Below are 14,448 nucleotides of genomic sequence, written 5' to 3' on the forward strand. Positions count from 1 at the left end.
AAGTAAGTAAATAAGTAAGTAAGTAAGTATGTAAGTATGTAAGTAAGTAAGTAAGTAAGTAGGTAAAGCTTTATTTCTATAGTGCCCTTCACAGCACTAGTGCACAGAATGCCTCACAAGTGGATTAATAATACACTATAACATCCAAACCACAACAACATAGAAACAATCACTAGCTGAGCTACAGATGATGAAATTCCCGCCTAAACAGGTGACTCTTCAACTGACACTTAAAAGAGTTCTCAGATGTTGAGGCTCTCAGGTTTTGGAGGAGTGCATTTCAGAGCCGAGGGGCCACCGCCCCAAAAGCTCGCCCCCCCCCAGGCCTCAGCGTAAGCCTGGGTAGGTCAGTCAGACCTGTGTGTGGTTTATCATCTCTACATCTTAACGTGGGCTGTGTTTTTCCGTCTCGGCCGTGTTGTTCCAGAGGCCGGCTCTGGGAGCTGCAAGGCCAGACCTGCGTGCACGACCAGCGACTACTTCTACACACACACTCCCTGCGACTCTGAAGGACAGGTATTAATGACTTCAGCCGTTATTTAAACAGGTCAAATGGGAGGGGTCAAGTCTGACAGCTTCAGGATAAGCTTTTCCAGGTATGGTGGTAAAAAAAAAAGCGTCAACAAAGTATGACTTGGCTGATAATTGATCAATCAAGGTCGTCATCAGAACTGCTAACTGGTAATCTCAGGTTGGTGGAGATTAAGAATGTCTTTTTTTTGGCCTTGGCCAAGAAAAGCTTTACCCAGTTCAGAGTGGCTCACACACACATAAAACATGAATCAGCCTCAGTTCACCCCACCATCTGGTCCTGACATCGTGTTCTCGTGCATACTGTATGAGTCAGATACTCCGCTGACATTTCCTATTTACCCAGAATGCCCTCGGTCTGATCAATCATGTAGTCAGAACAAAGAGAGGGAGTTGAACCCAGTCCCAACCCCCCTCCTCTGTCTCTCAGACCCAGCTCATGTATAAATGGTCGGAGCCCAAGATCTGCTCTGAGGGGTCTGAGGGGGCCGTGACCCTGCCTGCGTCGGGGGAGAGGGAGGCCTGTCCTCCCTGCAACCCCGGCTTCTACGCCTCCAACAGCTCCGCCTGCCTGCCCTGCCCCCACGGGGCCTACTCCAACGGATCAGGTGCAGACTCCCTTCATCCCTCCATCCCTCCCTCCCTCCCTCCCTCCCTCCCTCCCTCCCTCCCTCCCTCCCTTCCTTCCTTCCTCCCTCCCTCCCTCCCTCCCTCCCTCCCTCCCTCCCTCCCTCCCTCCCTCCCTCCCTCCCTCCCTCCCTCCCTCCCTCCACCTGCTGCTCTCCCATCCACTCCCTCCCTCCGTCCCTCCCTCCCTCCCTCCCTCCCTCCCTCCCTCCCTCCCTCCCTCCCTCCCTCCCTCCATCCCTCCATCCATCCCTCCCTCCCTCCACCTGCTACTCTCCCATCCACTCCCTCCCTCCCTCCATCCATCCATCCATCCCTCCCTCCCTGCCTCCACCACTCTCCCCTCCTCCACTCTGACACTCATAAGCTAACAACGCTAATGGCTTCATCACTAGATTCTGCTCTTAGTCTCTTGTTTAGAGGGGAGATGCTCTTGTGAGTTCTGGTGAGTAGTAGTACACTGACTACCCATGATAAATGCAATTATTGTACGTTTCTTTGGATCAAAGTGTCTGCTAACTGTAATGACTGTAATGTATTGTCATGAATGAGGAAAAAAGAGTTCTGCACACCAGATAGCTCCCATTAAATTTTTATTATTTTTTATTGCGAGTGACGTTTTGAGGAAGTCTGTGGAAGAGCCTTTGGCTGGAAACGTCCAAGCCTTTTTAATGTGAGCTACCTGGTGTTCAGAACTCTATTTCTTCCTCATCTAGAAGAGTTTAGCTGTGTTCGGAATTGCTCCCTATTCACTATATAGTGCACTATATAGGGCGTCAGCCATTTTGTTTATAGTGTCCGAATTCTCCACAGAATTGTTGTTCCCTATATAGTCCACTATTTATTACCCACAATTCACCTTGATTTCCAGGGAACAGTGCATGTACCCTACATTTTCTCCGTTCCCTAGGTAGTTCACTACATGGTGAACCCTAGGGAATAGGGAGTGAGGGAACGAGGGAGCGATTACGAACACAGCTTTTGTGTTCTGGCACCCATCCTAACAGGCCCAGTGGATCGTGCGTGTCTTGTGTGTATTTCTGATGTGATGTACTGACCCCATCCCTGCTCTGACCCCTCTGTACGGACAGTCTGTGCTGTTTGCCCGGTCGGCACCGAGCCCCTGGTGGGGTACGAGTACAAATGGTGGAACGAGTTTCCCAGCAACATGAAGACCTCCGTCTTCAGCCGAGAATACAGCAATTCAGACAGGATGACGGGTGAGACTCGCTCACAGATTGAACCGTTACATGTTTAAGGCGTGTACTACCGTTACATGTTTAAGGCGTGTACTACTGTTACATGTTTAAGGCGTGTACTACCGTTACATGTTTAAGGCGTGTACTACCGTTACATGTTTAAGGCGTGTACTACCGTTACATGTTTAAGGCGTGTACTAGCGTTACATGTTTAAGGCGTGTACTACCGTTACATGTTTAAGGCGTGTACTACCGTTACATGTTTAAGGCGTGTACTACCGTTACATGTTTAAGGCGTGTACTACCGTTACATGTTTAAGGCGTGTACTACCGTTACATGTTTAAGGCGTGTACTACTGTTACATGTTTAAGGCGTGTACTACCGTTACATGTTTAAGGCGTGTACTACCGTTACATGTTTAAAGCGTGTACTACCGTTACATGTTTAAGGCGTGTTTTACCGTTACATGTTTAAAGCGTGTACTACCGTTACATGTTTAAGGCGTGTACTACCGTTACATGTTTAAAGCGTGTACTACCGTTACATGTTTAAGGCGTGTACTACCGTTACATGTTTAAAGTGTGTACTACCGTTACATGTTTAAGGCGTGTACTACCGTTACATGTTTAAGGCGTGTAACACCGTTACATGTTTAAGGCGTGTACTACCGTTACATGTTTAAGGTGTGTACTACTGTTACATGTTTAAGGCGTGTACCGTTACATGTTTAAGGCGTGTACTACCGTTACATGTTTAAGGCGTGTACGTTTGCAGTGGCGGGGATCTGTATCCATCTTTGGGGGGGGGGACATTTACATTGAAATTTTGCAAGAGTATTTTTTTGGGGGGACATCTTTCTACGCGGCTGTATGGTCATTTGAATGTCACTACTCCAATCTAAATATTGGGGGGGACAATTTTAATGATGTCAAATATTGGGGGGGGGGGTAGAATGTCCCCCCTGACCCCCCCCAGGATCCCCGCCCCTGTACGTTTGCATGATCTGAATGAGACGTGTGGAAATGCATTGTGGGTATGATGGTATTGATTGTTGATTGCTGCTGACAGCGTGGGCGGTGGCGGGGGAGTACATCTACACCACCCCCGGGGACATGGACTCAGACTTCATGATGCTCACGCTCACTGTCCCCGGATACAGGTGGGCTGCGTTGGGTGACGAACCAATCATACCTTTGACATATGCTCATATTTAATAGATTTAATACATTTAATACATAAATGATAATAAAATCATAAATAAAATAATGTTGCACAATACAATATGTTGTCTTTTTCGGTATTGTTCATAAATACAGTATATTTTTGTAGCTGTAAAAAGGTGTTGATGTTAAATCTTGACTTTTCACCAGGCTGCCCCATTCCGTAGCCAAGGACGATGAGAAACGTGAACTCTCACACATCACCTTCGTCTTTGAGACCCAGTGCACGGCCGACTGCTCCCTCACCTTCATGTCGGTGAGAGAAAAGAACGCCAGCGTTTTGTAATCATCCACAATCATTTCTGAAGTACATTGAGGTACAGAGAAGTACACTGGCTGAAGGACATCTTGTAATGAAATACCGCCCGAGGGACATTCTGTCACGTCACGTGTTCAACATTCAACTAGAACTCTTACACACTGAAATTGGCCTCTTCTGTCAAAACGGTTTAAAAAGTTTCTCATGATAAAGATGTCAGCTAGGCCTCATGATCCCCACACAGCTCTGACACTGTTCTCTCTCTCTCTCTCTCTCTGGCTCTCTCTCTCTCTCTCTCTCTCTCTCTCTCTCTCTCTCTCTCTCTGGCTCTCACTCTGGCTCTCTCTCTCTCTCTCTCTCTCTCTCTCTCTCTCTCTCTCTGGCTCTCACTCTGGCTCTCTCTCTCTCTCTCTCTCTCTCTCTCTCTCTCTGGCTCTCTCTCTCTCTGTCTCTCTCTCTCTCTCTCTCTCTCTCTCTCTCTCTCCCTCCCTCCCTCTCTGTCTCTCTCTCTCTCTCTCCCTCCCTCTCTCTCTCTCTCCCTCTCTCCCTCCCTCCCTCTCTCCCTCTCCCTCTCCCTCCCTCCCTCTCTCTCTCTCCCTCCCTCCCTCTCTCTCTCTCTCTCTCTCTCCCTCTCCCTCCCTCTCCCTCTCTCTCTCTCTCTCTCTCCCTCCCTCCCCCTCTCCCTCCCTCCCTCTCTCTCCCTCTCTCTCTCTCTCTCTCTCTCTCTCTCTCTCTCTCCCTCTCCCTCCCTCTCTCTCTCTCTCCCTCCCTCCCTCCCTCCCCCTCTCTCCCTCCCTCCCTCTCTCTACCTCCCTCTCTCTCCCTCTCTCTCTCTACCTCCCTCTCTCTCTCCCTCCCTCCCTCTCTCTCTCCCTCTCCCTCTCTCCCTCTCTCTCTCTCTCTCTCTCTCTCTCAGGGCCTCAGTGAGAGGACTAACAGCATCATAGAGCAGTGGAGTGGCTCCAGCAGGAAGCAGTCATACTCCTACGTGATCAGGAGCAACAGCAGCGTCAGCTTCACCTGGGCCTTCCAGCGCACAGAGAGCTACCTCTCGGTAAACAGCTGTCTGCTTCCGCTGGCTCACCGCAGCACCGCCATGATGATGAGAATGATAACCATAATAATAATAATGATAATGATCATGATAATGATAATGATAATGATAACCATAATAATAATAACCATAATGATAATGATAATGATAACCATAATAATAACGATAATGATAATGATAATGATAATGATCATGATAATGATAATGATGATAATGATAATGATAATGATAATGATAATGATAATGATAATGATAATAATGATAATGGATAAGCCATGGATTTGAACTTTCAGTCTATTGTAGAGTATTCCATGTATAAGGAAAGGATCTGCAAATGCAAATCTAGCGAGTTATGGAAGTTATTATCTACCGTAATTGAAGAAACTGTATTATGTTATTTAATCAGTTGGACTGAATGTCTGTTTTACGTCACGAGTAAAACTGCCTGTGTTTTCTGCTCCAGGAGAAACGTTACAGCTCCGACTTCGCCAAAATCTACTCGGTCCAAATTGCCGACGTTATCGGGGGCGTGGCTTCCCAGTGTCGCCACTGTGCCCTGGGGTCGGCGGGGTCGGGCTCCGCCTGCGTGCCCTGCCCCCCCGGACACTACATGCTCAACGGCACGGGCGTGTGTAAGAGCTGCCCCCCCAACTCCTACATCCGGGCGGAGCAGCCGGTGGGGGAGGCGGCCTGTATTCCCTGCGGACCCAACACACGCAGCAACAAGGTAAGGAGGCTAGCGCCCCCTAGAGGAGACCTCCAGTATAGCACAAGCTAAGTCGGAGAGGTCTATCAACTGTGACTGCTGCTGCTGTATGCACCAGCTGGGTTAGGGTTAGTTCATAAATAGTTGAGTATCTATAGATCATCTATAGACATACACATAGACATCTATATCATCTATATAGTCTATAGACATCTATATTATCTATATAGTCTATAGATATAGACTATAGACATCTATATCATCCATGTAGTCTATAGACAGACTATAGATATCTATATCATCCATATAGTCTATAGACATAGACTATAGATATCTGTATCACACCAAAACCAGTAGTAACACCAGTAATGTCATCTCTGCATCTCCACTGCATTTGGGGCGGTGGTAGCACAGGAGGTAGAGCGGGTCGTCCAACGACCGCAGGGTCGGCTATATAGAAGCTATATAAGTGCAGTCCATTTACCATTTGTGGTGACCCTCCTACATGACACTTTCAGTTATACATGCATTGAACAAGTCAACAGCCAGGTGTTCTGGTAGACCAGGTGTTCTGGTAGGCCAGGTGTTCTGGTAGGCCAGGTGTTCTGGTAGGCCAGGTGTTCTAGTAGGCCAGGTGTTCTGGTAGGCCAGGTGTTCTGGTAGGCAGGTGTTCTGGTACAGTAGGCCAGGTGTTCTGGTAGACCAGGTGTTCTGGTAGGTCAGGTGTTCTGGTAGGCCAGGTGTTCTAGTAGACCAGGTGTTCTGGTAGACCAGGTGTTCTGGTAGACCAGGTGTTCTGGTAGACCAGGTGTTCTAGTAGGTCAGGTGTTCTAGTAGGCCAGGTGTTCTGGTAGGTCAGGTGTTCTGGTAGGCCAGGTGTTCTAGTAGACCAGGTGTTCTAGTAGACCAGGTGTTCTGGTAGACCAGGTGTTCTAGTAGGCCAGGTGTTCTGGTAGGTCAGGTGTTCTGGTAGGCCAGGTGTTCTAGTAGACCAGGTGTTCTAGTAGGTCAGGTGTTCTGGTAGGCCAGGTGTTCTAGTAGGCCAGGTGTTCTAGTAGACCAGGTGTTCTGGTAGGCCAGGTGTTCTAGTAGGCCAGCTGTTCTGGTAGACCAGGTGTTCTGGTAGACCAGGTGTTCTGGTAGACCAGGTGTTCTGGTAGACCAGGTGTTCTAGTAGGCCAGGTGTTCTAGTAGACCAGGTGTTCTAGTAGGTCAGGTGTTCTAGTAGACCAGGTGTTCTGGTAGACCAGGTGTTCTGGTAGGTCAGGTGTTCTGGTAGGCCAGGTGTTCTAGTAGGTCAGGTGTTCTGGTAGGTCAGGTGTTCTAGTAGGCCAGGTGTTCTGGTAGGCCAGGTGTTCTGGTAGACCTGGTGTTCTAGTAGACCAGGTGTTCTGGTAGGTCAGGTGTTCTGGTAGGCCAGGTGTTCTGGTAGACCAGGTGTTCTAGTAGGCCAGGTGTTCTAGTAGGCCAGGTGTTCTAGTAGACCAGGTGTTCTGGTAGGTCAGGTGTTCTGGTAGACCTGGTGTTCTAGTAGACCAGGTGTTCTAGTAGACCAGGTGTTCTGGTAGGCCAGGTGTTCTGGTAGACCAGGTGTTCTAGTAGACCAGGTGTTCTAGTAGGCCAGGTGTTCTAGTAGACCAGGTGTTCTGGTAGACCAGGTGTTCTGGTAGACCAGGTGTTCTAGTAGACCAGGTGTTCTGGTAGACCAGGTGTTCTGGTAGGCCAGGTGTTCTAGTAGGCCAGGTGTTCTAGTAGACCAGGTGTTCTAGTAGGCCAGGTGTTCTAGTAGGCCAGGTGTTCTGGTAGGCCAGGTGTTCTAGTAGGCCAGGTGTTCTAGTAGACCAGGTGTTCTAGTAGGCCAGGTGTTCTAGTAGGCCAGGTGTTCTAGTAGACCAGGTGTTCTAGTAGACCAGGTGTTCTGGTAGGCCAGGTGTTCTGGTAGACCTGGTGTTCTAGTAGACCAGGTGTTCTAGTAGACCAGGTGTTCTAGTAGGACAGGTGTTCTGGTAGACCAGGTGTTCTGGTAGACCAGGTGTTCTAGTAGACCAGGTGTTCTGGTAGGTCAGGTGTTCTGGTAGACCAGGTGTTCTGGTAGGTCAGGTGTTCTGGTAGGTCAGGTGTTCTGGTAGGCCAGGTGTTCTGGTAGGACAGGTGTTCTGGTAGACCAGGTGTTCTGGTAGGTCAGGTGTTCTGGTAGGTCAGGTGTTCTAGTAGACCAGGTGTTCTGGTAGACCAGGTGTTCTAGTAGGTCAGGTGTTCTAGTAGACCAGGTGTTCTAGTAGGTCAGGTGTTCTGGTAGGTCAGGTGTTCTGGTAGGCCAGGTGTTCTGGTAGGTCAGGTGTTCTGGTAGGCCAGGTGTTCTGGTAGGTCAGGTGTTCTAGTAGACCAGGTGTTCTAGTAGGTCAGGTGTTCTAGTAGGTCAGGTGTTCTGGTAGGCCAGGTGTTCTAGTAGACCAGGTGTTCTGGTAGGCCAGGTGTTTTGGTAGACCAGGTGTTCTGGTAGGCCAGGTGTTTTGGTAGACCAGGTGTTCTAGTAGACCAGGTGTTCTAGTAGACCAGGTGTTCTGGTAGGTCAGGTGTTCTGGTAGACCAGGTGTTCTGGTAGACCAGGTGTTCTGGTAGGACAGGTGTTCTAGTAGGCCAGGTGTTCTAGTAGGCCAGGTGTTCTAGTAGACCAGGTGTTCTGGTAGACCAGGTGTTCTGGTAGACCAGGTGTTCTGGTAGACCAGGTGTTCTGGTAGGACAGGTGTTCTAGTAGGCCAGGTGTTCTAGTAGGCCAGGTGTTCTAGTAGGCCAGGTGTTCTAGTAGGCCAGGTGTTCTGGTAGACCAGGTGTTCTAGTAGACCAGGTGTTCTGGTAGGCCAGGTGTTCTGGTATCCCAGGTGTTCTGATAGACCAGGTGTTCTAGTAGACCAGGTGTTCTGGTAGACCAGGTGTTCTGGTAGACCAGGTGTTCTAGTAGACCAGGTGTTCTGGTAGGCCAGGTGTTCTGGTATCCCAGGTGTTCTGATAGACCAGGTGTTCTAGTAGGCCAGGTGTTCTGGTAGGCAGGTGTTCTGGTAGGTCAGGTGTTCTAGTAGGCCAGGTGTTCTGGTAGGTCAGGTGTTCTGATAGGCCAGGTGTTCTGGTATCCCAGGTGTTCTGGTAGGCCAGGTGTTCTGGTAGGACGTTGCGATGCTCTGACCCGGCGGTCTCTCCTAACCTCTCTCTAACCCGTCTCTCCCAGGCCCGCTCAGCGTGTGTCAGTGACGGCAGGCTGGTTCTGAGGTCCGGCCAAGGAGAGACCCTCTCCTACAACTTCTCTCCCCTGACCAACGTCACCAGCTTCCAGAGCGGCGCGCGCTTCACCAGCAAGGGGCTGCGCTTCTTCCACCTGTTCACCGTGGGGCTGTGTGGGGACGAGGTGAGGCTCCGCCCACAAACGGGACGCTAGTGAAGTACACTTTACACACAATAGAATGGACAGTGGAGACTAAGGTTTTTCATTCTAGTGTGAGTGTGTGACTGATTGTAATACACTGGTTGTTTCATTTGAATGCAAGAAAAGGCAAAGTCAAGTTTATTTGTAGCACATTTGAGCAACAAGGCAATTCAAAGTGCTTCACATGAGACATTAAAAGCATCAAGACAAAGTGCAAGAAACACATAGAAGGTCATATAAAACAAAATGCAATAAAGGACATTTAAAACAAAATGCAGGCAAAATAAAATACAGGAAAAAAAGTTACAGTGCAGTGTATGAATGAATAATTATTTGATTTAATAAAAAGCAGCGTCAAAAAGAAAAGTCGTCAGTCTTGAATGCATGCGTATTCTTCCACGATCAAAACAAGGTTGACATTTGTCCGCTTTCAAACTGAAAATTGTTCAGCATCTCAGTCACGGTTCTGACTCCATTTTGATCTTCTGTAGCGGCGGTCTGGTAGTCATTCGAGTGTCTCCCTGTGACCCGTGCAGGACAGGAAGCTGGCCAGGTGTGTTGACAACGTGACGGAGACCGTGAAAGAGGTCAGAGGTTATGCCTGCCAGTCCATCGTGGTCCCCTCAGACATCAGGGGACAGAGCGTGGTGTCCTCACAGCCCTTCTCCATCGGGGACCAGCTCGTCGGTAAGAGAGGACGGACATGAGTCTCACTAACAGACCCGGGTCCAAATGATTGGCTGTTCTTGGAACCAATGAGCTGTTTGCTGTCCTAAAACGCAAGTCCCGCCCTCTTGACACTCCAGGCAGACTCTAGAAAACAGCAAAGTAACTGAAAGGATTTCAGACAGTATTTTGACCCGGATCTGCTCACTAATTATGTAGAATACACAATACAGTAGACCGTCCGAGCGATGCCAATGCCTAGTTTTGGTGTGAGGGGCTTGCCTTGGGTATGGTTACGTCAAAGAATAACCTCCTGACATAGACTTGCATCGATGACCGATTGCTTCTTTGTTGTGTGTGTAATCAAGCAATCATTCATAAAGTTGTATCTTTATTAGGCGTTTTCATTTCTCATAGCCTCCACAATGGGCAGTCCTAGTGGTGACTGAAGAAGTGGGTATACTATAACAGCAAATATTTAAATAGTTTAGTTTTTACATAAGTGGTGGATAGGAAGTGAGTATACTGTGTGTCTATAGATAAAGAAGTGGGTATACTGTGTGTCTGTAGATAAAGAAGTGAGTATACTGTGTCTGTAGATAAAGAAGTGAGTATACTGTGTGTCTGTAGATAAAGAAGTGAGTATACTGTGTCTGTAGATAAAGAAGTGAGTATACTGTGTGTCTATAGATAAAGAAGTGGGTATACTGTGTGTCTGTAGATAAAGAAGTGAGTATACTGTGTGTCTGTAGATAAAGAAGTGAGTATACTGTGTGTCTGTAGATAAAGAAGTGAGTATACTGTGTGTCTGTAGATAAAGAAGTGGGTATACTGTGTGTCTGTAGATAAAGAAGTGAGTATACTGTGTGTCTGTAGATAAAGAAGTGAGTATACTGTGTGTCTGTAGATAAAGAAGTGAGTATACTGTGTGTCTGTAGATAAAGAAGTGAGTATACTGTGTGTCTGTAGATAAAGAAGTGAGTATACTGTGTGTCTGTAGATAAAGAAGTGAGTATACTGTGTGTCTGTAGATAAAGAAGTGGGTATACTGTGTGTCTGTAGATAAAGAAGTGAGTATACTGTGTGTCTGTAGATAAAGAAGTGAGTATACTGTGTGTCTGTAGATAAAGAAGTGAGTATACTGTGTGTCTGTAGATAAAGAAGTGGGTATACTGTGTGTCTGTAGATAAAGAAGTGAGTATACTGTGTGTCTGTAGATAAAGAAGTGGATATACTCTATACTGTACCTCGGTATATCCTGGACTTCACAGGTCAGTCCTGTCAGAGAACGAAGGTTTCTGTGACCCAACCTGTCTTGCTTGAGCATGTCCTCTGTCTCCCTCTGTAGGTATCACCACGGATACGACCCTGGGTCACATCTCAGCTCTGGAGCACACCTTCCCCTCCGAGTCCAGTCTGCCCGACCTGATCTTCTACTACCGGTAACATGGTCCTCCTCCTCTCACCGCTCAGTTTCCCAACACGTGGAACATCATGTCTTAGCCGGTAGACAAACATACTCCAGGAGCTTGCTCCATCGCCCTGTTGAGAGGGGTCAGGGAAGAATTTTTACAGCTCACTTATCTGGCCCCCGGGTGATTACTGTATTTTTGCTTCCCTCTGGAATATGTAGAGGTGGGTCGTATACCCACCCTACCATAGCTCTCTGTAAAGCGCATTGTGTTTCCTCTGGGTATGAAATGCGCTATACAAATAAAGCTTTGATTGATTGATTGATTGATTGATTGATTGATTGATCATCTCTAGTAAGGTCCTGTTCAGCATTGAGCTTGAGATCCTATGAAGTTTTCCTGTGATTATTATCTTCTACAGTATTATTATTGCTATTTGTTATCATTATCTTGATCAATAACTGAGAAATTCAAGAAAATCCTTTAAAGGGACAGTTCTGAATTTCGGACATAGAGCTTCATTAACGACTCACCCGTAATGTTGCTGATTGGTGGAGAACATTTTCAGCTGATTGGTTCACGGCATGCTAATGCTAGCTCAATCGAACTGAACCGGCTAGCATTCAAAGAGAACTCACATAAACTCTCCTCATTGCACCCAAATCAAATCAGATATGAGGACAGTCTGTCGGGGGTCATTTGAGTTTTTATATCATTTGAAGTCCAGCTATTGTTGAACCCATTCCTTTGTTTGGAACTATGTGGCTTCCTCTGTAAATAGTGAGGCGGAGCGATACGTAACTAGCTGGCACTATTGTCTTCACAACAACAACAACAACAAACAACAAAGAAGAGAGGACTATTCTCTTACTAACAACACAACAAGTTACAATGGCCGCGTTCGAAAGAGATATGTCTGACCTATGTCTGAGGAGTTTAGTTTATCTGGTGATCCTTACTTGTTTGTTGTGTTTATACAGTAAGTGTTGTCTTTGAACGCTAGCCAGTTCAGCTAGATTGCGCTAGCATTAGCATGCCGTGAATGGCTGAACGGGACACAGCATGGAATCAGCTGAAAATGTTCTCGACCAATCAGCAACATTATGGGTGAGTCGTAGAGTCAAGGCTCTATGTCCAAAATTCCGAACTATCCCTTTAAGACTATCACTAAAATCTACCACTAAGATCCCATGTCTAATCCTGTCTGTAATGGTGACCTCAGGGCCAGTGAAAGGACTCAGGCGTGTACCCAGGGCAGGGCTACCACCCTCCGGCTGAGATGTGATCCCACAGTGGCAGCCAAAGACCACATTACCCTGCCAAGGTATGGTACACCATGAATTGAACTACTGACCTCTGAGTCACTCAAAGGACATTGGACTTGGCACCAGTGTTATGTCTATACTTAGGACCTGGGCAGTGCACCAAAAGTTCAATACCGCCCCCTTGTGGACAAGCTTGTTGTTACATTACAACTAGTCACCAGGGAAGTTCTCGTCATGTGTTCCGTTAATTTGCTCCACAGCAACTGTTCAGAGGGCACGTGTGACGGCTGCTCCTTCCACTTCCTGTGGAGGTCGAAGTATGCGTGTCCACTCTGCACGGACAGCCATTACAGGGAGATAGTGAGTGCCTGCAACCAGGGAATACAGGTAAGACTGAACAATACGTTTACACAAAGTACACTCAGCATTCATTCAACTGGGAAGTAGTCAAAACACAGATAAAACATGTATTCATCATCACCTTTATTTAGTTTCTCGGGAATACAATTGAGGGTCAGGCCTTCATTTTCAATGTAGCCAAGATTACAAAACAAGCAGCAACAATAAAAAACAATATTATACAATAAGATGTCATCACAAATAACAATATCATGTATTAAAATTAAACACAATAAACCAGTACAGATAAAGAATATAAAATAGAACAACTTGTGACATAATCAGTGGTCAGTCAGTCATTAAAACAGCTACAAACAGAGGAATGTGCAAAACCAGGGCTTTCAACTGTATTGTAAACGTGTGCGTGTGTACACGCACATGCCTGTGTGTGTGTGTGTGTGTGTGTGTGTGTCTCAGAGAACCACCTACGTGTGGGTCCAACCCTTGCAGTGCACGGACGGGGTGTCCCTGCCGCCACAGAAAGTCAACGCCTGCGTGAGCCTGGATTTCTGGCTCAAGTTCGGATTGTCCACAGGGACGGTCGCTGCCCTGCTGCTGGTTAGCATCAGCTGCTACTTCTGGAAGAAGACGCGCAAGTAAGCCGACCGCTCGCTCGCTCCGTCACGCCAAATAAAGAAGTAACCCGACGCTTACAGGCATTCCAGTGTCATTATGATGTCACCAGGTCACATTTTGGCAGTTGGTCGCTGTTGGGCCTGACAGCGCCAGCTAGGGAGATGAAGAAATTAAGACAAGATATTTCTCAGTAACATTTGAAAGAGATGTAAGTGGTTCTACTGCTAGACAGAGGTGGCCTCTAACGGTGTGTGCGTGTGCGTGTCCAGGCTGCAGTACAAGTACTCCAGGCTGATGATGAGCTCGGGGGACAAGGAATGTGAGCTTCCGGCTGCAGACAGCTGTGCCATCATGGAGGGGGAAGATGCAGAGGACGACCTCCTCTACCTCACCAAGAAATCCTTCTTCACCAGGATCAAGTCCTTCTCAAGAGAGGTAAGCAAACTGCTTATGTCTTCAATGCAACACGTAAAACACTTTTTTTTTTTGTGCGAACACATTTTTGGTGCAAATTTGTCCTGAAATACTGTGATCCTGATTACCCCGAGAGACTTTTTCCCAGATGTAGCAGTAAAACTTTTTGAAATAATTTAAATTACTTTTCCGTGCTTGATTGTTCTTGTCTGGCACATTGGAACCAGTGAGCTGTTCACAATAATAGTGAACCAACTTGACAGTCCAGATAGACTCAAGTAAACGCTAAAGTAACTGAAAGACTTTCAAATAGTATTTGGAACTAGGTCTGGTTTATAAGAGTTAATGGGAGAACCCATTATAGGAGACCTGCAGACTGGCTGTTTTATCAAACTAACTTTCTCACAGAGAACATCCGATGGATTCGACTCGATCTCGCTGAAATCGTCATCCGGCCTGGAGATGGAGATGAGTTAGACTACAGACAGCTGGACTGGACTCAGACCGTATGGGACATCCAAAAACATCCAAATAGCAGAGATGAATGGACCAACTGGAGACCAATGTGCATTCCCTATAAATCATGAGTTAGACAGGACTACAACATAAAAGAGTTTTTAAAACTTTATTTTCAGGTCATTTGAATCCTCTGAATTGCTCTGCTAACTTTCTCTGGGATGTTACAGGAAGAATCAGGT

The 14,448-nt window shown here is 47.1% G+C and overlaps 1 protein-coding gene across 1 annotated transcript in view; it reads left to right on the forward strand.

Annotated features, from left to right (window-relative positions):
* Positions 1-14,303, forward strand: part of elapor1 (endosome-lysosome associated apoptosis and autophagy regulator 1) — a gene marked incomplete at its 5' end in the record, with an annotated part of 21,286 nt that extends 6,983 nt beyond the window's left edge. Inside the window, 15 exon segments of the mRNA XM_084461909.1 lie at positions 428-516; positions 962-1,139; positions 2,250-2,378; positions 3,427-3,517; positions 3,729-3,834; positions 4,754-4,891; positions 5,355-5,618; positions 8,824-9,000; positions 9,555-9,705; positions 11,033-11,126; positions 12,319-12,420; positions 12,622-12,748; positions 13,178-13,356; positions 13,606-13,771; positions 14,159-14,303. Coding sequence (XP_084318035.1) covers positions 428-516; positions 962-1,139; positions 2,250-2,378; positions 3,427-3,517; positions 3,729-3,834; positions 4,754-4,891; positions 5,355-5,618; positions 8,824-9,000; positions 9,555-9,705; positions 11,033-11,126; positions 12,319-12,420; positions 12,622-12,748; positions 13,178-13,356; positions 13,606-13,771; positions 14,159-14,227 — 2,060 coding nt within the window. The 3' untranslated portion in view covers positions 14,228-14,303.
* Between the last annotated feature and the right edge of the window lie 145 nt (positions 14,304-14,448).

Source organism: Borostomias antarcticus (assembly GCF_949987555.1).
Source record: "Borostomias antarcticus genome assembly, chromosome: 3".
Lineage (NCBI taxonomy): Eukaryota > Metazoa > Chordata > Actinopteri > Stomiiformes > Stomiidae > Borostomias > Borostomias antarcticus.